The sequence below is a fragment of the Paracoccidioides lutzii genome, assembly GCF_000150705.2.
Source record: "Paracoccidioides lutzii Pb01 unplaced genomic scaffold supercont2.22, whole genome shotgun sequence".
Lineage (NCBI taxonomy): Eukaryota > Fungi > Ascomycota > Eurotiomycetes > Onygenales > Ajellomycetaceae > Paracoccidioides > Paracoccidioides lutzii.
The window spans coordinates 284,581-308,320 of NW_015440968.1; the positions used below are offsets into that span (position 1 = coordinate 284,581).

General features: G+C 42.6%; 4 protein-coding genes across 4 annotated transcripts; 3 read left to right on the forward strand and 1 right to left on the reverse strand.

The window, feature by feature from the left end:
* Positions 1-4,381: 4,381 nt before the first annotated feature.
* Positions 4,382-6,763, forward strand: PAAG_07157 (hypothetical protein; the record flags this gene model as incomplete). Its single annotated transcript, XM_002790875.2, has 1 exon — positions 4,382-6,763. One exon carries the CDS (start codon positions 4,382-4,384, stop codon positions 6,761-6,763), a length of 2,382 nt encoding a protein of 793 aa, XP_002790921.1.
* Positions 6,764-11,838: 5,075 nt separating this feature from the next.
* PAAG_07158 (hypothetical protein) lies at positions 11,839-12,984 on the forward strand (the record flags this gene model as incomplete). Its single annotated transcript, XM_015846146.1, has 3 exons — positions 11,839-11,921; positions 12,321-12,424; positions 12,611-12,984. The coding sequence occupies 3 exons, from the start codon at positions 11,839-11,841 to the stop codon at positions 12,982-12,984; spliced, it is 561 nt and encodes a 186-aa protein (XP_015700581.1).
* Positions 12,985-14,391: 1,407 nt separating this feature from the next.
* Positions 14,392-16,983, reverse strand: PAAG_07159 (bud site selection protein; the record flags this gene model as incomplete). The annotated part of the gene is made up of 7 exons (XM_002790877.2): positions 14,392-14,559; positions 14,678-15,052; positions 15,150-16,129; positions 16,182-16,462; positions 16,514-16,638; positions 16,709-16,838; positions 16,961-16,983. 7 exons carry the CDS (start codon positions 16,981-16,983, stop codon positions 14,392-14,394), a joined length of 2,082 nt encoding a protein of 693 aa, XP_002790923.1.
* A 518-nt stretch (positions 16,984-17,501) lies between these two features.
* Positions 17,502-23,712, forward strand: PAAG_07160 (hypothetical protein; the record flags this gene model as incomplete). Its single annotated transcript, XM_015846147.1, has 5 exons — positions 17,502-21,874; positions 21,939-22,161; positions 22,217-22,366; positions 22,426-22,725; positions 22,789-23,712. 5 exons carry the CDS (start codon positions 17,502-17,504, stop codon positions 23,710-23,712), a joined length of 5,970 nt encoding a protein of 1,989 aa, XP_015700582.1.
* Positions 23,713-23,740: the final 28 nt, after the last annotated feature.

Consider the following 23,740-nt stretch of genomic DNA (forward strand, 5'->3'; position numbering starts at 1 on the left):
TTAGACCTCAACATTTGGCGATGTAATAATAATATGAAAATGCTCAATATCTACGGAGTAGGTCCTGTCAATTGCGGAAACAAACTTGTGTCCATTTTGGCCCGTCACTGTGTGTGTTTACATTCCACTCAAACAAGAACAGAAACCGGAAGATGGCGGTGTTGATTTGAGAGGAAATGGAATATTTTAACAGCTTAAACTTCCGACTTTCTGACAGGCATAAGTAACTGTGTGCGTCAATCCCACGGCTGCGACCCTTCCCTCGGGGACAGGGCAAACAAATAATGCCAGTACTATCACAGCATTTTGTGTCCCAGCGCCTACTTTGTGGCTCTCACTCTCACTCCGGGGCAAGCCAGAATTGGCCGAGTGAAATGTCCAAAACAGCCCTCTCTGGTCATCAGGTTCTCTGCAGCTTCGAATTCTGCCATGTTGCCTGTGTTCTCTTCTAATCTCATTCTTTCTTCTATCAGTAGCTTATTGAGTGTCTTTGGCAGCACTCTATGTTCTGCACTTCTAATTAAAGGACTCACACTCTCAATTGCTTACTTCAGATTCTTTTCACTGTTTTCTGAGTTATTTTGATTATAAAGTCTTACTTTTGTTAATTTCGTTAAATCTAATAAATTTTGTTAGTAAAGAAGGCTAAAATGAGAATAATGTTAGTATTATATTGAATAATATTTTTTTTAGACTAATCAATATAATAATAGATTTTAATATTAACTTTTAATAAAAATAAAAATAAAAATAAATTTTATAATAACATTTTATAATATTTTTTATAATAATAAAAGTTAATTATTCTTTAAAATTATATCAAATATATGTTAAAAAATAATTAATTTATAAACATAATTATCTACTTAAGGTTGAAATAAATAAAAAATTAAATATAATATGTGACGGCGCTACTACTGAGCTAGGAAACTGGCGGTAATAACAACTGCCTAAGCAACAGCCTAGCAACCGCTAGTGGACAGGGGGTTATAAGGAGATCCTTCCCCAGGCCCCCTTTCGTAAATCACCTTAGTATTCGTTTAATTAGCTTACTTAATTGGCAATCGAACGCCTGTTTATCTGCGCCTAGATTGAAGCCATAACCTAATAATATATTTAAATATTTTTGATTATAATTGTCGTTCTGCTATATTTAAAATTGACAAAAGTTTAAATTAAATAACAATCACAAAAAATATATATATATAAATTATATGTAATAATTTCTTAAATTTATATAATATTTATTATTATATTTAGCTACATTATATTTCCTATAGATTAGAGATCTTCACTTTTTAATTATTAGATTTGAATTTTCAACGTCTTCATTATAAATTGATTGAGATTTTAAGTACAAGCAATTTTAGTTAATTTTTCTTAAGTAGTTGAAAATTTTTGGCAGTTATGTAGCAACTACCCCACAGAGACTGCCTAGCAACGGCATAGCAATCGCTAGTGGAAAAGGGGTATAAGGAGATCACCCCCACGCCCATTTTTTAAAGTCACCTTAGTACTCCGTTCAAAGAACTTACCTAGCTGGCAATTCAAACATCTGCGCCTAGATCGTAGCCGTGACATTATGCTTATATAGTATTTTTATTTATTTATTTATTTATTTTCACTTCTATTTAATATTAGCAGCTCCCAGCTTTATATATTTTTTTTGGTTAATATTACTAGTAGTACTATGTAATATACTCGGTATAATCAGTTAATATGAAATCTTAAGAAAAAAAGAAAGAAAATGTAAAAAAGTATAACATTAATAAAAATATATAAAGATTAAAAATTATTTTCATATAGTTTATATATATATATTTATATTTTACTTTTACTTGAAAATTTTAACTGTTTAAAAAATCAATCTGTATTATTATTTAACTTAGAGGAATACCAAAAACTTCTTGAAAAGCATGTTGAATGGATGAGAAAAAGAAGACCACGTTGGCAAAAGATGGGTTATATTTTACATCTAGGTGCTATTTTGACCAACAACTGATCCTAGAAAGTCGTAGGTTCGAAGAAGAGATGTGGACGAAGTCGGGCAGGAATTGCATATATCATGGCGGGCAGCAGAGCAAATGCAATGACAGCTGGGAGAAGAAGAGATAGCTTCACAAAATGCTGTTTGAAACTCATAGCTCTGCTGATATCCGTGGTAATTCTGCCCAAGACAAGCTGCTGAATTCGGATGAAAATCAGGGTTAGAGCTGTTAATCCGTTCTTTTATCCCTCAAATCATTTTGGCCTGTAAATACTGAATCAATGCCCAGTTCTCTTGAATACCGCGTTTTACAAAAGTCCGCCAACCACGAAAAAAAACGACGATCGGCCGGGATAAACACCAGGAGACCACCTACGGGCGTGCCATTTATCTCAGAGGCTCAGAGCAGGATGCAAGGCCAAAGAAACTCAGGGACGAGGGTGAATCCCATAGAGTCAAACTTCGGGCACGGGTACACCCCCAACGACTGGTCTCAGTGTTCTCGTGAAAGAAACAAGTATTCATGCCCTTATGCTGGGCCGCATTCATGCAACACATTTTTCATCACATCTGGCCATGCTGCAAGACATGGAAGGAGGAATATCAGTCAAGAAAACTCCTGTTGCCCTGGTGTGTAACGGGGTATTCACGTGAATAGACTATGAGGTTCATCAAAAAACAATGCAACAGTCCATCAATTCCAAATAGCTGGGGAAGGCTGGAGAGGCAGAAATCAATCTCTGTTCAGTCAAGATTGGACCGACCTAAATCATAAACATCAAGTCGAGTAGCCAATAGAAGAGCAGTCACTTTTGAGCATGTTGAAGAGGCCTGGGCGAATAATTTGAACTGGGATATTTTTGGGCAGTGACCGGTCGTCAATAAAGTATATGTGGGAGCCATCCTCCAGTGTGGACAGCGTAATTTAAACCAAGTTGAATACAAAAGTTGATTTTTTGTGTGAGTCTGACAGAGCTCAAGAAAAGATCAGTGATTTCTGGTTAATTCCAACAATAAATGGTAACTATGGTAGATCCAGGGATTGATAAATACACCCAAATACACTCCTCAAAAATCCACTTATTCTAAATCAAACATAGCATGCACACAGCTGTTACGACCAAAATAACTAGCGCTCCAATGTAGTCGGTAGGTGCCCAACCCCCCTCAATTCATTACCAATAAAATTATTCTGAAATATCTAGTTACAAAATCATCCTTCCCCCAATTCACCCGTGCCAGGCCTTGGGTCTGCGTGGGGCGACTCTGCGTGGGGAGGCTCTGCAGAACCGAAATATTCTCCAATGAATCAACTCCTGTGTCCGTGCTCTCCTCCAAAAATATCAAAAAACACACTGTCTATCGCCTGAGAAGCGATCTCGTAGTGGGATTTTCGGGCAGTTCGATTTCTCCGCCCGGTGAGCCCCCGGGGGGGGGGGGGGGAGGTTAGGGTGGCACCTCGTTTTCTTGAGGATTCTTCAAGGGCTGCAGGCGCCGTAGAAGAGGGATTAGCATTGCTGACAGGGCGACTGTGTGGCATTTATTTGCCCTCATATCAAGCTCCTGTTCTTTCATCTCAGGGCACGTAGGCGCCCTGTGTATAGTCCCCTGTCGCGGGCATGCCCCCTAGACCCCCGACGTTCCATTCCCTGGTCAGTGTGGTTGGGCACATATCGACTAATATATTGGAACGCTAGATATTTTGGGTGGACGGCTGTGTACACGCTATGTTTGATTTAGAATAGTGAAATTTTGAGGAGTGTATTTGAGTGGATCTATCAATCCCCTGTCCGAAAAGGGGAAAAACCACTTGATTGATATTCTGATCTCTGTTCGACTACCCGGCAAAAAGGCCCAATCTTCAAGTAGTCTATACTTGGACTGAAGGACGAGGGACAATCCCAGAGGGGCCACATCCCTCTCTATCTCTATGGGTTTCACCCGGATTTTTACAACCGTGCAATATCCAATTTTACCCTATTTTCTTACATGGCTTATACCAGCCAATTTACATAACAAAAGTCAATTTGGAAAGATGTTTTGTATATCAGATTCTTCCGAATCCGGAAGCAATGAACGTGAAATGAAAAACAGTCGGTTGGTGGCGTTTTAGATGGATATTTTAGCGTACAGTGGTGAGTTGGCTCCGGTAGCAGGCTCCCTATTGACACTAGCTAAAATATGGTGGAGTCAGCCACGATTATACCGTAGTGTCGTGTCTGATGTACCGCGGGCAAACGTTGATCCTCGTTGTTTTAGGCCACGGGGCTGGCATTTAATGGACCTTCTCTTCTCTCGTTCCCCACCGCTCCAAGATTATCACCAATCTCTGTGTCCCCACTAAATTCCTGGTACCCATTTTACTTTTTGATATAACTTTTCCATCCCTCTCCAATGGCCGATAACAGTTCAACGGATTACAAGGCGCTCTTCCTTAGAGCGGAAGCGGAACTAAGGCAGGCAGAAGAGAGAGAGAGACGGGAAGCAGAGTTGCGAAGGCAGGCAGAGGAGCAAGTGAGACGGGTAGCAGAGTTGCGAAGGCAGGCAGAGGAGCAAGTGAGACAGGAAGCAGAGTTTCGAAGGCAGGCAGAGGAGCAAGTGAGACAGGAAGCAGAGTTTCGAAGGCAGGCAGAGGAGCAAGTGAGACAGGAAAAAGTGCGCACTCAGCAGACAACACTCGGGGAGCTCATCAAAAGTTGTCATGATTCCTTCTCCCGGCCTTTGCAGGTTGGAACGCCATCCCGCTCCACAAAGGGGACTATTCCACTACCCACTGGGAAATACTGCCCCACAAATCTTTGCTTTTGGTCCAGCTGTCCAGTTCAACTGCAAGATACCTATGATGCAGTTTCCAATTTCCTGCAACCAACTGGAAGAGATGCACCTCGGTTATTCACATCTCTTCTTGAGCTGAATGGACTTGGTCAGCGATATTCTTCTCGAAAACTACGAAGTGAAAAGGATCTGGAGAATTACGAGCGAGCTGCAGTGGAAGACCACGTCCATGATATCATAGCTGAACTATGTAAAATACCTGATGCCCGAGAGAGATTCCGGCTTGGTGATGGGATCACGTTTGAAAATCATGAAAATCTTCTACGGGCGTCAGAAGAGTCAGATAATCATGATGATGATGACGCAGAATTGATTGATGAATCCAGTTCAGAGCATCCCAACCCAGATTCATTCTGTATTCATCGAATCAACAGTTCAACCAATACTTTACTTATGACAGTTGAGTATAAGCCACCACACAAGCTCTTAGTTGAAAATCTCCGAGTGGGTCTTCGATCAATGAGGTTCTGGGAAGAAGTTGTTCAGCGAGACTCAATCCCCACAGGCAAGGACGAAAAGCTGAGATATAATGCAGAACAGCTTACTGGCTCAGCATTGGTTCAGGAGTATCATGTCATGATTCAACATGGACTGGAGTACTCCTACATAACTAATGGACTTGCTATCATTCTTCTTCATGTTCCATATGACAATCCTAGTACACTCTATTATTATCTCTGTGAACCAAACATGGACGTGATTTCAGAGGATCCTGAGGTATTTCACCAGTCAAAGACAGCTGTTGCCAGAATATTATGTCTCTGTCTGATGAGCTTTCTCTCAAATATCCGTGATCATAGATGGCGGAATGCTGCAAGATCTCAGCTACATATATGGAAGACAAATTTCGATTTCACACGGTCACAGATCCCTGATGAAGAGCGGCGACAAAGTCCTCCAGGATCAGAATATGCAAGCTCAGAATATGTGCCCTCTGAACATCTGCCATCGTCTCCATTACAGCTCAGACATCGAATATCTACCCGATCTCAAGCTGCCTGTACACCAATGGACACTTCACTTCAAAGTGATCATATAGATTCTTCTGACTCCGATTCTAATCAAGCAACACACAGTCGGAAGCGGGGCTTCAGTCAAATAATGTCTTCTCCACCTAGCCAGCGTCCATCAGTTCGTTCAGAAGGTACCAAATCATCAAGCGGTCAGAGCCAACACACAGCACCTTACTGTACACAGCGATGTTTATTGGGTTTGAAACAAAAAGATGAATTGGATCATCAATGCCCTAATGTTTCTCTCCATCAACAAGGCCAGAATGGTGATCGACATCTTATTGATGCAAGGAAGCTGGTGCAACTTCTGAAGGAACAACTTGATCATGACCTTGATCATAACTGTACACCATTTGGAACATGTGGATCATATGGTGCACCCATCAAGATCACCTGTGCTGCATATGGCTACACTGTAGTTGGAAAGGGGACAACATCTGGGCTTTGGAAACATGTTTCACGTGAAGCAGAGATATACCAGGTTCTTCAGAAAGCACAGGGTTCTGCTGTCCCTGTATTCCTGGGGGCGATTGACTTGAAATTGATCTTGTTTATCCATGGTGCTGGGGATATCCGCCATATGCTTTTTATGGGTTGGGCTGGGGAAAGTATAGAGAAAGACAAAGACAGGGTGTCCTCGGCGCTACACCGTGAAATCTCAAAGTCGAAGAGGGAAATCCGTATGCTGGGAGTCGTGCATAATGACTTGCGCCCTGATAATATGTTATGGAATATCGAATTGCGTCGGGTTCTGATCATAGACTTTCATCGATCTGCCATAGACCCACGCCCGATGAAACAGCGGGTTGGATCCTTGAAAAGGTCACTCGATCAGGCGGGCATGTCAAAACAATCCCGTATTAAACATAACTGGACTGAGCACGATATTTCTACGACAAGAGGATCACGCGTTCACAGTAGCTCCTGAATGGTATAGGTCGCCAGGGTCTCCAGTTCCATTGCTTTACGTTGATCCTTGGGATATCTATCAAACAGAGTAAAACACTGAAATTCTTGATTTGTTACGATGATGGGCGAATGGCAGTTCACAATGCGCCTGCCGCTTCGATGACAGTATTCTTGAGAGGTTCGATGCGAGGGATCAATCGCCGGGGATGCAATCCGGTGGTATTGGACAAGAGGTTGACATACCATTTATTTGGGGTAGCGATTTCAAGTATTTCCAGCATGTCTTCTACATCTTATGCACTTCTATAGCAATTTACTTCTCTTTCCCCATACCACCTACAGCACCATGCCATAAGCATCCAGATCTCCTTCCAGGAGCTTCCTATTATACCTGGAGCTGTAGCCGCTGTATTCTCGCTCAATGGCATCCACGCTTTCTATGCTTCAACTTTCGCGTCAACGGGGCAAGGTCCGTCAACCAGCAAGAGAGAGAAAAAAAATCGAGCAACAAGACCCGTTATACCCCTAGCCACGCTAGTGAGCGGCAAAACGTTCCCCCATGCATAACTGTACGAGGTCCTAACAATCACCAGTTTCAGAGTGCCCCATCGTCGTAGCTAATAATCCTTGTATTCAAGGCGGAAGGCGAGTTCGCCCGCGGCTGCAGCGGGTATTACAGTTAATGGATACAGTGGGTAGGGGCATCAGTAATTTGGTCGGCCGCGAAGAAGACCTATTCCCTTGTTTGACCCCCTCCATCTCTTTCGCTGAGAATCCTTCCATGACTCTCAGGCCCCGGCACCGGGGAACCAGGATCCAATGAATGGCAGGTCTAACTGCATCGGAGCAGCGATCAGACCAGCGCAATGGACAAGAGCTTGGAGTGACGCTTCGTCAATGCGATTGAGATAGAGAGAGTTCCAGGCTTCGATTTGGATATGTAGCAGGGACTGCGATCCGTACGCGGCCGCATTGCTCGGGATAGGACAGATATGCCCCTTTAGCCTCAAACCCTTCGACCATCTCATATGACAGGATCACACTTCTGATCAGAAACAGTTGGGATGATAATTTCTTCAGGATTCTCACTGAAGAAGAGAAAGAAGCTTTTCTAAGAAAAGGTTGAAATGATTCATTGGGTTTCCTAGTTAAATCAACCTGTATTTACTGGCTACATACAGTTGAATTTTTGCTAGTTGTGAGTGATGATTTTATTGATCATGAAAGAACAACTTTTAAATGGAAATACTGTTTCTTCAGATAAACTAGTATATAAAACAATATGCAGGCAAGGTTACGTTCAGGGGCAGCAGCTTACTGCCAGGTCTTCAACAGTTTAAGGACGAGTAGAAGTCGTCTTCTTATGTATGTTCGGTCAGGCTCTTTGTAATAGGCTAACGCCTGGGTGATAAACCTTTTCGTAACCAAAACTCCTTGCCGGATTATCCTTCTTCTGGCCTGACCTTATAAAATTCTGCGCCCCCCTAGTTTTTATTCTATTTTCTTTTCTCCTTCCAATGAATTCGTCTTTTTGTTCTATAAGGAAGTGCTAGGGCCGTAGTCGGTAGGACGCCTGTTACACTCTTCCTTGCTTGCTTGCTGCAATTTTCTCTTTCCTGAGTCACGCAAAGCAGTTACCCTTGTCTCAAAACCATGAAGAGCTAACGTGATGAGTGAGTAGGCTGGTGAGTTTAGGGGGAAGAACTGCAGAATTCAGAAAAGAATCAAGTTACGTTCTTCAAATACAGTAGTAATGAAAGCCTCTAGATCTTATTTACATCATATCATCTAATTATACAACTCAATCTTCTTCTGTTGTAAATCTGTTTTTATAAATGTGCTCTACTTTTAGAAATTATTTTCTATCTTATACTTTTAATTGCATTTTTTGTTTTATTGTTTATAATTTCATTTCATTTTATTTTTATTCTAATAAAGTTTATAAAAAATTTTAATATAATTCTTTTAAAGTACCTAGATAATAAATTGCCTATTGTAATAAAAGTTTACTAGTTAGCTAAGATAATTAAGTAACAAAGCTTTGATATAAACTAAAGACTATTTTGAAAATCTTTACTGATAAGTTATCATTGATAAATATAATTTAAACTTAAGTATCATTAGCAGTATAATTACTTAATTTAATACTGTTTAAATATTCATTAATATATATATTATTTTAAAAGTATACATGGCATATAAAATTTTTAAGAAAAATATAAAAATAATTTTAATATATTATTTAGCATTTTATTTAAAAAAAATCATTAAATATTAGTTTTGTTCAATTTTATCATTATTAAAAATAAGTATATGTAAAAAAATTACTAGGAATATCTTATATATTAATGTTAAATTTAATTAATATATTATAAAAATTAAAATTTTTATTCTTATAAATATATTAAATTTAAACTATATTTATAATATTAATAACATTTATTAATAGATTTTTTTTACTTATAAAAAACTAACAATTTAAGTTCTTAGAATAAAAAACTAAAAATACTAATTGATTATTATATATTATTTAAAATTACTGGATTTTTATTGATTTTATAGTATAAAATCAATTTTTAAATTAAAGTCTAATTAATAATATTTAAAAAAGTTAAACTCTTCAGCAACATTAATTTTAAAAAGTTGAAAAATAAATAATTTATAATTTCAAAATAGTTTTAAAAGTATGTTTTTTGCTTCAAAATTAAAGTAAATTTTCTTATGTAAGATTTTTATAAACTTTGCAATACTTCTAATTAATAAATCTTAAATATTAACTAATTGTTAAATATTTTATAAACTAAAATTTTATAAAAGAATTAAATTCAATAAATTTTAATGTAATTATTAAGGTAGACTTTATATTATTTAAAAGAAATTTTAATAAAAATAAAATCAAATACAATAAATCTGCTTTAGAATTATTACTAAAAATCTTTTTCACTATCAAGATATAATTAATAGATTTTTTTTTAGACTTAGTTATAACTGAAAAAGCTCAGGTAAAACTATTATGAAAATAAAACCTTATGTTTCTGACCTTGAAAACTAAAGAAATTTTACTTAATATTTCTAAAAATTTGATATTTTTAAATGCACAGGGGAAAAAATTGACAATGTTAATAACTTTAAAAGAAGAGTTTTTGTCTTTTTTATTTGAGTAGAATCAAAGACATTCATCTGTAGTTCTATTACTGTTAGTTTGATGACATACAAAGCTACTTGACTAACAGAGAACTTCTCTTATAGTTATTGATATGATAGTATCTAGATTTTTAAAATTTTCTCTTTACATACTGAACAACATTTATTCTCTCTGCTCTTCGAACTCATTTGTACATGTCCATTGATGCTGTGCATAAAGTTGAAAGTAAATATTATTTTCTCTAGAACTGTCATATAACTTGTTCTTTGATCTCATCACAATGTAAGAGATGAAAGTGATGAGCATGATGAAAATAATGATGAGATATAAAAGATGCTCAAGAAATAAAAATATTTAAAAAACCTTTAAACAATGTATGGCTGCTAAAATTTCTACTTTTGAATATGAAGTTGAAAATAAAATTTTTAAAAATTTGAACTCACTTCCAACTCATGCATATTTTCGTGTGTTTTCCCTGGGAAAAATCATTCAATGTTGTGGGACAGAGGCAGAACACTCTGTTATTCCCAGTTAAGATCAATCTATGCCTGCTCAATTGAAGCTGAATGCCAGCTTGTTCAGCATTGAGTTTTAGACCCATACTGCCATTTGTCTCACATGGCTGGGTAATCCGGGATAGAAAACCCAGGTGGCACAGTTCCTTCACTTTTTGTAATAGCTGTTTTAGTATATGAGAGCTGTGTATCTGGGTTAGCGATAGGACGCAGGATATTCCTGGAGACAGTGGAAATACCGATGCTCATGTTTTTTTGGGTTTAATGGCAGTTGTGGTGAGGTATATAAGTTAAGAGGCAAAGAGTGTTGATAAACTGTCTGGTTAGTGTTTATTATTTGGTTTTGTATATAACTACTACGTCTTCAGACTCCTAGAAGCATCAGTTGCATCTAAAGTAGATACCTTTTTTTTTTCTTGATGATGTCTCTAGAAACAATAACAATTGCGTCCTTCATACTTCACGAACAATAGAACAATAGATATTGATGGAAACAGAATTTCTTGATGTACCATGTCCGGCGAATGGATATTGGGCCCTGACCAGCGGCCCGTGGGTGGTCGTAGTGCTCAGACTCGTGGGGCTAAACAGGGGCATGCTAGTCCTAATGGGGCAACCACCTTTCTTCCCAGTTTCAAGTTCCCAGTCCAGAATAGGCCAACTGCTAAGAAAAGAGGAAAAACGCAAAAAAAAAGGAGTGGAAGAAAAGGGAAATACAGCGCAATGGATATTAAGAATTAAGAAAAAAAAAACAAAGGTAGGAGGAAAGCTGTGCTGTGCTTGTGTGCTAGGAGTGTCCTGTAATATTACATGAAGTTGCAGGGAGGTATTAAATCTGGACCAACCAATCTTGGTAATGCAACCAGGTCGAACCTAGATAGCTAACTATGTTCTGGTCTGTTCGATTATTACATCAACCAATCTGTTCCAAGGTTTTCCCGTTCCCATACCGTATTATACAGCGTAATTACAGGACCGAAGGTGCAACAGCCACCGGTACCCACAGCCAGAACATTGAGAGTACCCACTGCTCCAGCTGAAGCGTCCGGATAGGAAGGTACCGTCTTGTACCTCCCATGTTCCAAGCCCATGTAACGGATTTGGCTTCTAAATACCACCGGGCCTGTCAGGGCGTGAGGGTGCTGTGCCCATTTGGAAGCCAATTATGGATGGGTCATCAGTCAGCAGCTTCCCCCCTAAAGCCCCAGCTTCCAACTTCCACCTTTTCTTCCCCCTCCCATCCTCTTCTCCGACGACTCTATTGACTTCCCCCGACACTCTCCATCTCCATCTCTTCTCACAGCTACTCCTAAACCCCTGACCAACGTCGGAAGAGAGTTCCAATTCCTATCTATTCCATCTCCCACCCACGCGGTCGCATCCGTTCCTCTCACCCTCACCCTCAGCTCTCACACCTGAGCCGCAAAATCCGCCATGTCCACCCGCAAACGCGCTCGCGGAGATGAGGAAGAAGAGCTCGTAGCTCTCCCCAGCGATGAAAGCGAAGAAGAAGAGGAGTATGTCGGATGTCTCTTTGTGTCCCCTTCTCTCATGGTCGATATGCTATCTTTTCCCTCTGTTCTCTTGACGTCATCCATGTCTATCAGTTTCTCCAATATACCAATTGTCCAACTGGGGGACTGCTACCGACAGATCCCCTTTCTATTTCTGGTGCGATTGCGCTGGCTTTGTGGAATCTGGGGAGCATTGGGTTGTATTGGGCGCGGGGAAGTTGTTATCTACCTGCTTCAATCCTCCCTACCTTTGCTTCGCGGATGAAAGGAGCATTCCCAGAGTGGCGCAACCTCTCTAGCTGCACATAGCATGCCATAACCATAGCCATAGCCCATATCCCAGCCATCGAGCGGGTAAATGTCCAATCCAAATACTAACCACTTGTCTTTAAATTGATATAGATATGAGGAGTCCGATGCCGGTAATGAAGACGAGGAGGGTGAGTCTGCATCCGAAGACGAATCCGAAGGTGGTTCCGAGAACGGAGAAGCCGAGGGAATAGAGCGTAAGACATTCCCCTTATTTTATCTCGCCTTTCTCCCCTTATATTTTGTTAGCTATCAAACCCACAAATGAATTGTCGCGAATATTTTCCAATTACCCTCCACCCCCGTCTCGATCCACTCCACACAATCTCCGACTTTTGAAGAATTTTAAATCATTACTGACCTATCCATTTCCCCGCCAACAGCGGTGCACAAAAAACGTAAAGTAGTTCCAGGCCCCGACGCTGAACTCACCGGCGAAGCGGATGGTGTAGCAGAAGAAGAGGAGGAAGAAGAGGAAGAGGAGCTAGATGAAGCTGAGAACGGCCTGGAAGCTGAATACGAGGACGGAGAGGGAGATGCAGAAGCAGACGCAGAGGCCGAAACAGAGAAACAGAAAGAGAATGGTGCGCCTTCAACGGAATCTGCCGTGAAAGGCGCAGTGGCATCTGATGTTCCTGAGGTCCCCGCTTCGGCTCCAGCTCCAGCTCCAGCTGCGAAGGCAACTGCCAATGGCACCCCTGCTGTGGCTTCTGTTACAGAGGTGGAGGGTGTTGGTAGTGCTGGAGATGGTGAATGAATGAGGTAGGGGTAGTAAACGAGTACATGGGCGCGGGCGGTGTCGGGAATATAAACAAAGGAGGATGATGGCATCATGGAGATCTCGCTGTTGATTCCTTTTAAGTCTTCGGTCTGTCATGTATTTTTTTTTTTTTTTTTTTTTTTCGCGCTTGCGGGTGTGTGGATTGTGTGCGCCGGTCTTTGCGTGTGGGAACCTTTCCTAGGCGGGGAGGAAGGATGGGGCGGGACGGGATACGGTTTTGTTCATTTTTTTTTTTTTTTTTTTATCTTCTCCTTCTCTTCGGGAGGGATTGGATGGGTGTATTTCATTGTACGGGAAATAAGAAAATAGTAATGGTTTCTGTATTTTCTTGCCATGTCTTCTTGGTTGTATTGTGTCAGTATGCTTCCTTCATAAAGCTTTTTTTTCTCCCTGCTGCCTGATTATCTGTGGACGAATTGAGTTAGTTTCACGGTGAGTCAAGCTTCGTCGACACTTAACCGTCTGTCACATAGTGAGTGGCAAAGGTATGTAGACCCGGTATTCGTGGACTCAATTGTAGGATTTGCACAGGCTACCAGGTGGTTTCCATACCTAGGTACAGTAGCTAGATTGATGGATGATGGAAGAAGAACTTCTGGGGGGAAGAAAGAGACAGAGAAGCCCTTTTTTTTTTATCTTTATCTTTATTTTGATTTTTATTATATTTTCTTTTTATTTATTTATTTTTTTTAGTTTCTCTTTTATCTCATTGGATGGATACCTGTCTTTTAACCCTTGTGTATACATTAGACTGATGGATGTGCTGGCATCCTCTTCTTCATTAGCTATGATTTATGCAGATGTACCTGTTTGATGACCTTACATCTGGCCCTAACACTTATGTGGACTGAACTTAGTTTGTGTCTTAAAAAGGAGTTAAAAACAACTATTTGCTTCATTACCAGTTTTCATGGATTTTTAGAAAGAAATAACTTTATACAGGGTCCCCATATGCTGGAAACCTTTCCTCACGAAGTGGATAGAAGTGGGGGGCAACAGTCAATAGACTTAACAAGACAAATTGGAGAATAGGGATGAAAGAGAGCTCAATATATTAAATATAAAGGCAGTTTTTAGTACATTACATCGCTAAAAAACGATAAACAACAACACAACAATGAAAGCAGTCCACGATCGACTAAGGTATATAGGGAAATTATTGCCCGCTCAAGCTCAACTTACTTCTAGCAGCAGATTAAGCAGATTAATTTGGGAGAATAAAAACGCGCTATATATCAAACCGAGTTCCAGACATATCAAGATAATCGGAGGAAGTGCTTATTTATAATTAGGACGGATGATGATGACAAGAGGAATGAACTCACTCTAGGGAGAAAAACAAAAGGCAACACGAGAAAAAAAAAAAAGGCTAAAATTGACTTTCTAGCCGTCACTACCGCTGCTTCTGAAGGTAGCACACAGCTGGCAGTAATGATGTGTTAAATCCAGTACAGGCTGTGGAAGGTTCGTGGCTTGAACGATGCTGCGCACTTTAACGGCGCCTTCTTCTTCGATTAGTTTGCGAATTGTGTAGAGAAGGTCCGGGGAAAACTGCATAGTCGGATTGGGAGAAAATTGGTTAGTTTCCAGTTCAAACAGGATTGTTACATGGCGGAGAGAAGAAAGGGATGGTGGGTGGATTTTGTGGGAATTTATATGTCCTACTTACCTCTGAGTACCACCGATATTGCCATGCGATAAGTCTGATCAAGGCTCCAATCATTCCCCTCGTGTCGCCCTGGCGCTCATACATCTTCAAGATTCCCTTCATCGCCTTGGGGGAGAACCTGATGGATAGGCAGTGTTGGTAGGCTTCGATCGCTTCGTTGAAATGCTGGAGGCGATCTGCGAGTTCACCCAGGATCTCCCATTCCGTTGCTGATTTCTGATACTCTACAGCTTGTCGGCGGGATTGTTCCATTTCCGTCCGCCATATTGTATATACGCGTAAATCTTCGTAGAGAACCATGAATAGATTGTCGAGCCAGCGTTCGCATAGCCGTTTGTTCATGAACTGTGTATATGAATGTGATGTAGCATCGGGCTGGAGAAGATTTTAAAAAATGAGTTAATTATAAAGTTGTTTGCTTGTTTGACAACGTATCCATGGACGGAAATACAATCGCGGGTAGGAAACTCACATCTTCTCCGCCGGATTTAACAACTTCCGAAGCAACTGATTGTTCTGGACGCTCAATTGTCACAGGCTTCTCCTTGTTCTTTCTAGCTCCATCACTTTCCACCGATTCGCTCTCTTCCTCGCTTTCATCAATCTTTTCAGAGTCATGGTCAGCTACTCCGTTCCCGTTCACATCTGCATTCTCGCTAGATGATTCATGTAAAGCCACTGTGCTTGCATTCTGAACAGCCGCAGAAGATTGCCTGGCGCTGACTTGGCGTTCCGCTCTATATTCTTCTTCCATGACGAAAACTTCGCTTCGGATCTTCAGCAGCTGGTCCCAACCGATCGAGGCCGCAATTTTGGCGAGCATAGTGTAAGCACGCAAGAAAGTGCCCTGGTACCCAGCAGCAAGAAGTTTTCTGAGTGTAGGATGCACCTGGTCGTGAGGCTCCCCTTGTTTCGGCTGTCCCTCATCGATTTCATCCAACATGCTTTCGGGAAGGATTGGCAGAATAATTCGAGAGGGCTGTGGCATTCTTGGCGAGTCCTTATCTTGGTAGGTAAACATCGGACAAGAGTTCAGTGTCAGAAGTGCCAAATCCCATTGTTCCAAGTTTATGTAGACTTCCACTAATCGAGCCCACGAACTGAATTCGCTGGGTGCGGCCGTTACGCTACGTTTAGCACATTCGAGTGCCATTTCGCCTTCACCTTTACTTTGGCAGAAATCAGCTTGGCAATCTAAGAGCGAATAATCCATTGGTAAATCCTGCAGAGCATCATGTAATAATCGTACGGCCTGGACCTCCTCATCTGCAGAAATAAGGACACGAGCGAGGAGCGACGATACTTCAACATCTCGTGTGCGTAGCTTTTCAAAAAGGTTTATGCCAGAAGCATATCTTCCAGTCGTATGGATGTACTTTAAGATACCGGACGTTAGGTGGTTGGTAACGGTGTTTGGAACTTGCGTTTCCGGATCAGAGCTTAGTTGCCTCCCTACAGCTGTCATTAGCTCAGGCGCCAACGTAAGGTGTGGGTATATCCAAACCGTTGAAAAACAGTTTCTCCGCAGCATCGAGAAATTTGTGCTCCATCTCTGTGTTTGTGACGGGGTTGAACCTTCTCACGCCAACAATCTTTTTAATGCTGTCGCCGTTGCCGTTATCTGCATAAGCGTAGGCCCTAAGAACTCCACATAGGAACGTTTCGAGCCACAATATGTCCGTCGCAACCCTTTTATCGCCGCGCTCATCGATACAGTAACTCTCGAGGCTACCTGGAATCTTGACCTCAACTCGCATGTCAACGTGGGAGAAGGCGTTGTAGCAACTGTTAAAGCGGTCAGCATTTGTTGCAATTACGCATCCCAAAGTCCCTCACCAGTATATCCCTGAAACCACCTTATGGTTCTTGTCGACAGGAGAGTATGTAAGGGTATTGACGTAAGCAGCCAAACTGGCTGACGATGAGGCATCTACCCCTGTGACATGGTGATAAACGCCAGTCTGCCAGAAAATGAGAGAGGGTGTTAACATGCATCATGGTCCTTGATTGGAATGGCATACGCGCACATACCTGGGTACCTGTGCTGGTCTTCGATTGCTTGACCACATGGACCAGATCTACGGGCCCTAATTCCCGTAAATTCTGCAACGATTCCGTGCGAGCATCGATTGAGGCGTAGATGTTCTGCTCCTCAATGATCCTGTATGAAAGGTTATATATTAGCAATCCGAAATGGCGCAGCACAAAGTTCATCGATATGCAACATCGGAAATCCAACAATGGGGCCATCTGAAATAGATGCGCACTGTGGAGGTGACTTACTCCGGGATTGCAGGGGCAACCATGGTGCTCTGCAGTAGGCGCAAGAACAGGTGTTATTAAGATACGTGGGAATGGACAGTGGCGTAGAACATGGAGAGCATTCCACAAGGTAGAGAGAGTCGAATTGCATCAAGACTCGTTGGTAGAGGACACGGATTGATTCACTGCTGTGTAAAGCCTTTACGCAGTTGTTCAGGTGGTGATTGGTGTGCAGGAGAATGATGATTTGAGAGAGCTCTCTCCCACTTGGAGACGCCTTTGATGATAGTTGCCGCGCCATTCCTAATCGGGAAGATTTGAACCTCTGCCCATCAAAATCGCGTTTCAAGCGATAATTTAAAGACCTTGGACTTCATCGTGCACCCGTGTCTTGTATCATGTATTTATTTTACATTTCCTTTCCCTTACGTGCTCGCTGCCTTATTCTGCTATTTACATTGTTTAATCGATTGAAGCCGAACCGTAATGCTGGCCTAGGTTGGGTGGCTCTTGTTTTGGGCATTTACATCCCCCATTCTGCGCCTTTCAGTCGCCTCTCACAATGTCATCCTTTGTTGCCCTTAATATCGAGCCAGATGACTACAGCGAGGAGGAAGTTGATGACACTAAGGAAATCCAAATCGAAGAAGCTTTAAAGCTCTACCATAATGCCTTGAAGCTTCATTCTCAAGGCCCCCGATTCTATGACCAAGCTTCGGAGGCGTACGATGCACTTTTTAGGTCAGAAATATTCAACTATCCGGAGTCAATCTCGGAGTACAAGAGGAGCCAGCTTGAAGACCCCGAGCCCCAGTATGTCAGCTACTCTAAGGAGCCAGCAGCGGGACCTGCTGCTCTAGATGCTAGTGACACTGTTTCTAGTGCTCTACCCCAGACGATTTATTTGTCCCACAGAAACCGAGGCCAGTTTACGCTGGATAACCTGAGATGGCTACTACGTTCAAAGAAAGGAAAAGCTGATGACAGCAATGCGACCTCCGTTGATGTGTCAGCCGCTGCTGCTTCAGCCATCACGTCATTCGCTGAAGCCCTGGAAAGAGATGATTCTGATCTGGAACTGTGGAGGAAAAGTGCCAGGATTGGGGATGCTCTTCAGAGTCATCGCCTTGCCAGGTTTTGTCTAGAGAGTGTGTTGGAAGGCGATGATGACGGGTTAGACGACGGATTCGAGCAGTTAGGCCTGGAACAAGCTTTTGCGGGCGAAGATCTCCGTCAGGTACTTGAGGTCCTAAGTGATAGGTTGTCTATGTCGCAACGCCCACTCAAGCGACCAAGAAAAGCTATCCTTCGCCTGCTACAAAAACATATTGACCCTTTTCCGTTCCTTCCAAAGCGGCTGGACCCTTCGAGTGCGTCTCAAAGCCTTCTTGGAGTTCAACCTCGTCGTTATGTGATCACACCTACGTCTGCAACCTGGACTGCAGTAGGTGGGTCTATTTTACAAACTTTGCTAGATGAACAAAAGGACGATAGTCTTTATGGTCCGGGAGCTGCAATAGGAATTACGTTGCAGGACAGCTGCGAGGCCATTACGATTTCACATTCTGCCCTTCCTATTATTCAGAAGTCTGAGAAGGACGGGCGTGAGAGCGGAACCGACCAAAATCGGGATCTCGAATTGCCTGATCCGGAGTCCCAGCATGCTCCCAATTTACCTAAAGAGGGGGCTATTCTATTAAAGCCTTCAGTCGCCGATAATTCCCGCGCTAGCGCACGTTACTCCCACCCGCTTAATGGCGATGCTGTGGAACCCAACCTACCTCTTGAACAGCCTCACGATATTTGCAATGACAGCGTCCATGAAAGAACCGACGAGAAGACGAAACAGAAAACGCCCCAGGCAGCCCATGATGAAGTCGATCAGCAAGCACCTGCAGCACAATCTCGAAAACGATCTTCTGCATCTATCGGAAATGACGAGCAACAAGATGGTGGACGAGCAAAAAGTCGTCGTATTCGTGCTCGCGAATCAAATGCTGAAGTTCTCGTGCAACCGGGTGTTGTGCCATTTGATGAAGCTAAATATTATGAAGACCGCCTGGAAGAGTTTGCACATGCTGACCAATGGATGTTTGGAGTTGTGGGTGCGCTGCTATCCAAGTTTGGTGTTGAAGACCTGGGTACGATTGACGAATTGAAGAAATCACTCGGTTCTGATGACGAAAACAAGCGCCCTGATGGCAATACCGAGAAGTGCCCCGCCCAATGCGTGCTTTACAAGGACCTTCGAAAAGCTATTGAAGAATGGGATGATGACAAAGCCCAAGTCTTGTTACATGCAGATATTTCTTTACCAACTCAAGAGAGCGGAAAAGGTTCGAAAAGTTTGGGTTTAAGTAAGTTTCTTGAGAATTCACTGCAAAATAACCGAAAACCCGACAGAGAAGTCACTCTCGTAGAAGACGATGGACTGTTACCATTCTTGGAGTATATTAACAGCGGATGGTTCAGCCCTCGTGAGGCAGCATTTCTTTGGTTGGAACAACATCTTAAGCCTAATTCCCACTATCAATTGCCATCGGCCCCGAAGAGCCGGTTGATGGGGAGTTCCACATATATGAACAGGCTTTGGTCAAAGGAGATGAAAGAAACCGTCATGCAAATCCTTACCGATGACGATGAATTTATTTATTTGAAGCTTAACAATTTCGCTATTGCTTGGGAACAAACTTTATTGGCCTCCAGTTCAACAAGAACCATTCTTTCCTCCCAAATTTTTGTCTGCGCGGAGATTACGCAAAGCATTTACGAACTCCATCTTGATATATACGCAGCAATGAACAGTCTTGAGGGTAACACTGACCCTGACCGAAAGATCTTAGAGCTAGATCGGCTGAATAGATGGAGTGTACTTGCCCGTACCTTTATCAATTATCACCTTGATGAACGTGAGGAGGATGATGCTCAAATTACGATTGCGCTTCGCCATCTATGGGCGTTTACTTTCCAATTCAATTTGACAGAAGAGGTACCACGAGAATATGTCTTCCGTTGTCTCCAGGACTTGAGGCGTGTTCTGGGCTTGATTGGAAGTCCATCGATACCAATACTGAACAATGCGACAATTTCTGAAATATCCGTTTCCGCGATCGATCAGGAAATATCAAGACTCAACTCAATGGATTTCTTTGCGGATATTTTTGGCTCCGGTTCCGACGATCCTGTCCATCTCATAGAAAGTATCGAACCCATACTAGACCCATCATCGGTGGGATTTATCCATGCATCGTTGCCTCCAAACGAACTCGAGGCTCCTGGGAGTAACTCCAAGGAACTCGTTAATGCTACTTCACTGTCGGTTATCCGGGACATGATCTCAGTTTTGGACCGGGGTGATGCAAACTTAAGGCTTTTCCTCTGGTCAAAGCTAAAGAGGGCTTATGAGTCTATTCAATATTCTCCAAAGGTCGTTTCTTGTTACCTTCGGAGTATTGAAGTAGCAGTGGGGGAGCTTCAAAGGCCTACGTACTTGGAAGCATCCAGCAACCGTCGGCAACTTTCACTTTTGAAGTGGATCAAGACCATTGATGATTTGCTGAGTAAGGTGGTTGGAAAGGTGATAGACGAGCCCGAAATCTCATTCGAATGCTTTGACATGGCTCATTTGCAGTCTTCAATGTCTGCTGTGGCTAGGATATCTAGACTGCTTCACTCTTTTGCTCTATTCGAAGACTCACTTCGTGTTGGTCAGATATCTCTTCCAGATATACGTCCAGCATCGACTGCAAAAACTCTGGAGCAGCTCAAGGAAAAACTTCGGGGCATGCAAATCAAGGCGTGGGTTTTGCAATATGCGTTGCTCAGAGAAAGTATGGCACAGAATAAGGAGTTATTTGACGCGCCAAATGACGATCGTATCCACTACTTACGCTCCGTTCATAACGCTCTTGGAATCCGTTCGATATGCAAATGCTCTAACAAATTGCTGTTGAAGCTTATGAAGAAAGAGCTGTTGACTCTCTCAACTGAAGATAGCTACGAATTTGACGTTTCACAACTCCTATTCGACTTGTACGGACTAAAGTTTTTGAATATCGACGAAATCGCAGATCACGGATGCCCTATTCAGAGATTGGATCGTGCCACTGCTATCATGATGGTAGATTTTGTCATGACCCAAGCCAACAGAATGAATATCAAAGATGTACCCAAATCAGAACTGAAGTTGACGATAGACACCATGCAAATGGCTATTGGTTGGGCTACCAAGTTCTCCGCCTCGTTAACTTTCAATAAACGCGTTTTATCTGCCTTCTTGAAATCACCGATTAACCCGTCAGACCTCTTTCGTGCAGTGCAAGGAATCGGTGAGGTATCAATGGTCCCCATTCAGACAGAGAGCCTTGAGCTTGCAGATAAGGGATGGTACTTTTTACTCGGTTCTATAGCGTTGTCGAAATTTCGATCGCAAAAAAGGATAACTTCAATTCCAACGGATGATTTAGATCTTGCAGCCTCATTTTTTAGGCAAGAGCTGGAGCATGGTACAGGGAAATGGAAGACATGGTACCGCCTTGCTCAAGTATACGATCTCAAGCTCGAGGAGGATATGGCATGGTCTGCGGACAAACTCAACAACAATCGATCAGATCTGGCAACTTTGCAGCGGAGATCGATCCACTGCTTCGCTATGGCGATTGCAGCCGCTATACGGACAGCAGATTTGTCACCTGAAACAAAAAAAGAAATATCTGACCTATATACCGAATTTGGATTCCGGATGTATGCATCAGCAACGGAACCCTTGTCCATGGAAGCCTTTAGTTTAACGGAGTTTACACGGCACTATAGCAGTGGCGAAAACCAACAAATGTATAAGGCAAAGCCTTTCCAAGAAATGAAGCGATATACCGCATGGAACTTTGCAAGTTTCCTTTTCCGACGGGCAACAGTTGATCGGCCAAATTATTGGAAGTAAGTAACCCAACTTTCCCTCAGTCTGTACGGTATCAGACAGCTGATACGGATGTACCTGTAGGAACTATTACATGCTCGGCAAATGTCTCTGGAAAATGTTCAACTGCGACGATGCCATGAGGAGAAACAGTTCTCCAGTCGAAGTTGACGATATACTTGACTCATTGGCTGACGCTATCAAGGCCCTACCATCAAAGAAGGATAGCCGTTCAGACCCAATACTTGAACCTCACTTCAAGCTCGTGTCAATTGTTCACAAGCTTGTTCATAAGGGATTCTTAAAGGTTGGTTTGCACCCAGTAGCATATATGTGTTTGTGATATTCTAATTTTGTAAAAGCCTGAGGAGGCAAAGGAACGGCTTCTTGCCACACCATATGCACGGAAAGTGACCTTGAACGACGGCGATTGGAAGAGTTATATCCTCGAGGTGTTGAAAAATCTCAAACATGCAGATAAATCAAACTGGCATCATCGTATAATTTTACGGGTCAGTTTAACCATCCTCCCTTACAGAGCCGCCCTGTTGCTTGTACTGACAAAAGCTAGGCCGCACACGTTATTTATGACGATTTAAAAGACGACGAATCAGCCATGGCGGCAAAAGCAGAAGTTTCGCAACAGATTTTCACCAAAACAATGACGCTCCAAGTCTGGAGGCCCGAAAACGAACGTGCAGGAAGACATTTCGTTTACACAACTCGATATGTTTACTTCTTTGTCGGTCTTTTAAACCAACTGAACGACCGAGCAAACTTAGATAGCCTCATTCGGCGGGTGCGGAGAAAGCCAAATGACTATGTCAACCACACTAAACTCTGGGAGGATATGTGTTTTACTTACATCAAGGTGAGCTACCTAATTTTCTATTTATTTTACCTCGAATTTATAAATGCTGACTTCCCTCTCAAGCTTTTCCGCCGCGTCGGCGAGATTCCCGAAGGCTACGAAGACACGGTTTTCAAACCAGTCAGTCACGATGACTTCGTCATATATTGTGCACGCCTAGAAGATTGGTGTCAGAACCATGCAGCGGAAACACCCCTTGTAGACCTGCTCAAGGATGCCGTCGAGCTAAAAAAACTAAATAACGGTCTCATGAAGCCTGTTATTTTCGAGGACCTGGTCGCAGACACCTACGCAGTTCTCTATCAGAGCAACATATCCAAGTTCATCGAGCAAGTAACCGAGGAAGAAAGCCGGGAACGCATGAAGGTAGACCATCTCCTTATGGCCAACGATGGACCAGAGGGTACTCGAACACCCGCCGGACATTCCACTCCTGGGCAACCTGGCCCTAAGCCACGGTTCAAGGGAGTATCACGTAAGGAGCTGCAGCGCAAAGCTGAAGCAATCGCCACCAGAGCTTTAGCCACAAAACCAACACCGAAACCTGTAGTGCGCCCAATGGACGAAGAACTCCCGGCTACCAGGCCATCAGTAGCCATTGAAGTTGCGATGCCGTTAATCACCATCAAAAATTCTATTAGAGAAGAAGCGTCAGGTGCCCAGAGCAGTGTTCCGGGTAGTGTGCATGATAGTGCCGACGATGAAAGTGAACTTAGCGAAATCGATGAAGAGAAGGTGTCAGAACTGGCCGAAGTATCGACGTTGGTAGAAACAACGATGCCAAAATCGTCCACAGAACCTATATTTCCAAACCATCTGGTAAAGAGAATCATGTCTCCGAAACCCGGATCACCTGACCCGTCGACGAATGTCAGCATCGCTGATGGTGCGGAGGTGGAGTCGGCTCCTACTGTTTCGGTTCAGGATACGAAATCTGAACCTACAGAGGCTAGGCAGTCGGATGTGGATATGGAGGGAAATGCTTGATCAATTATTTTTGGGGCGTATTGTCAGT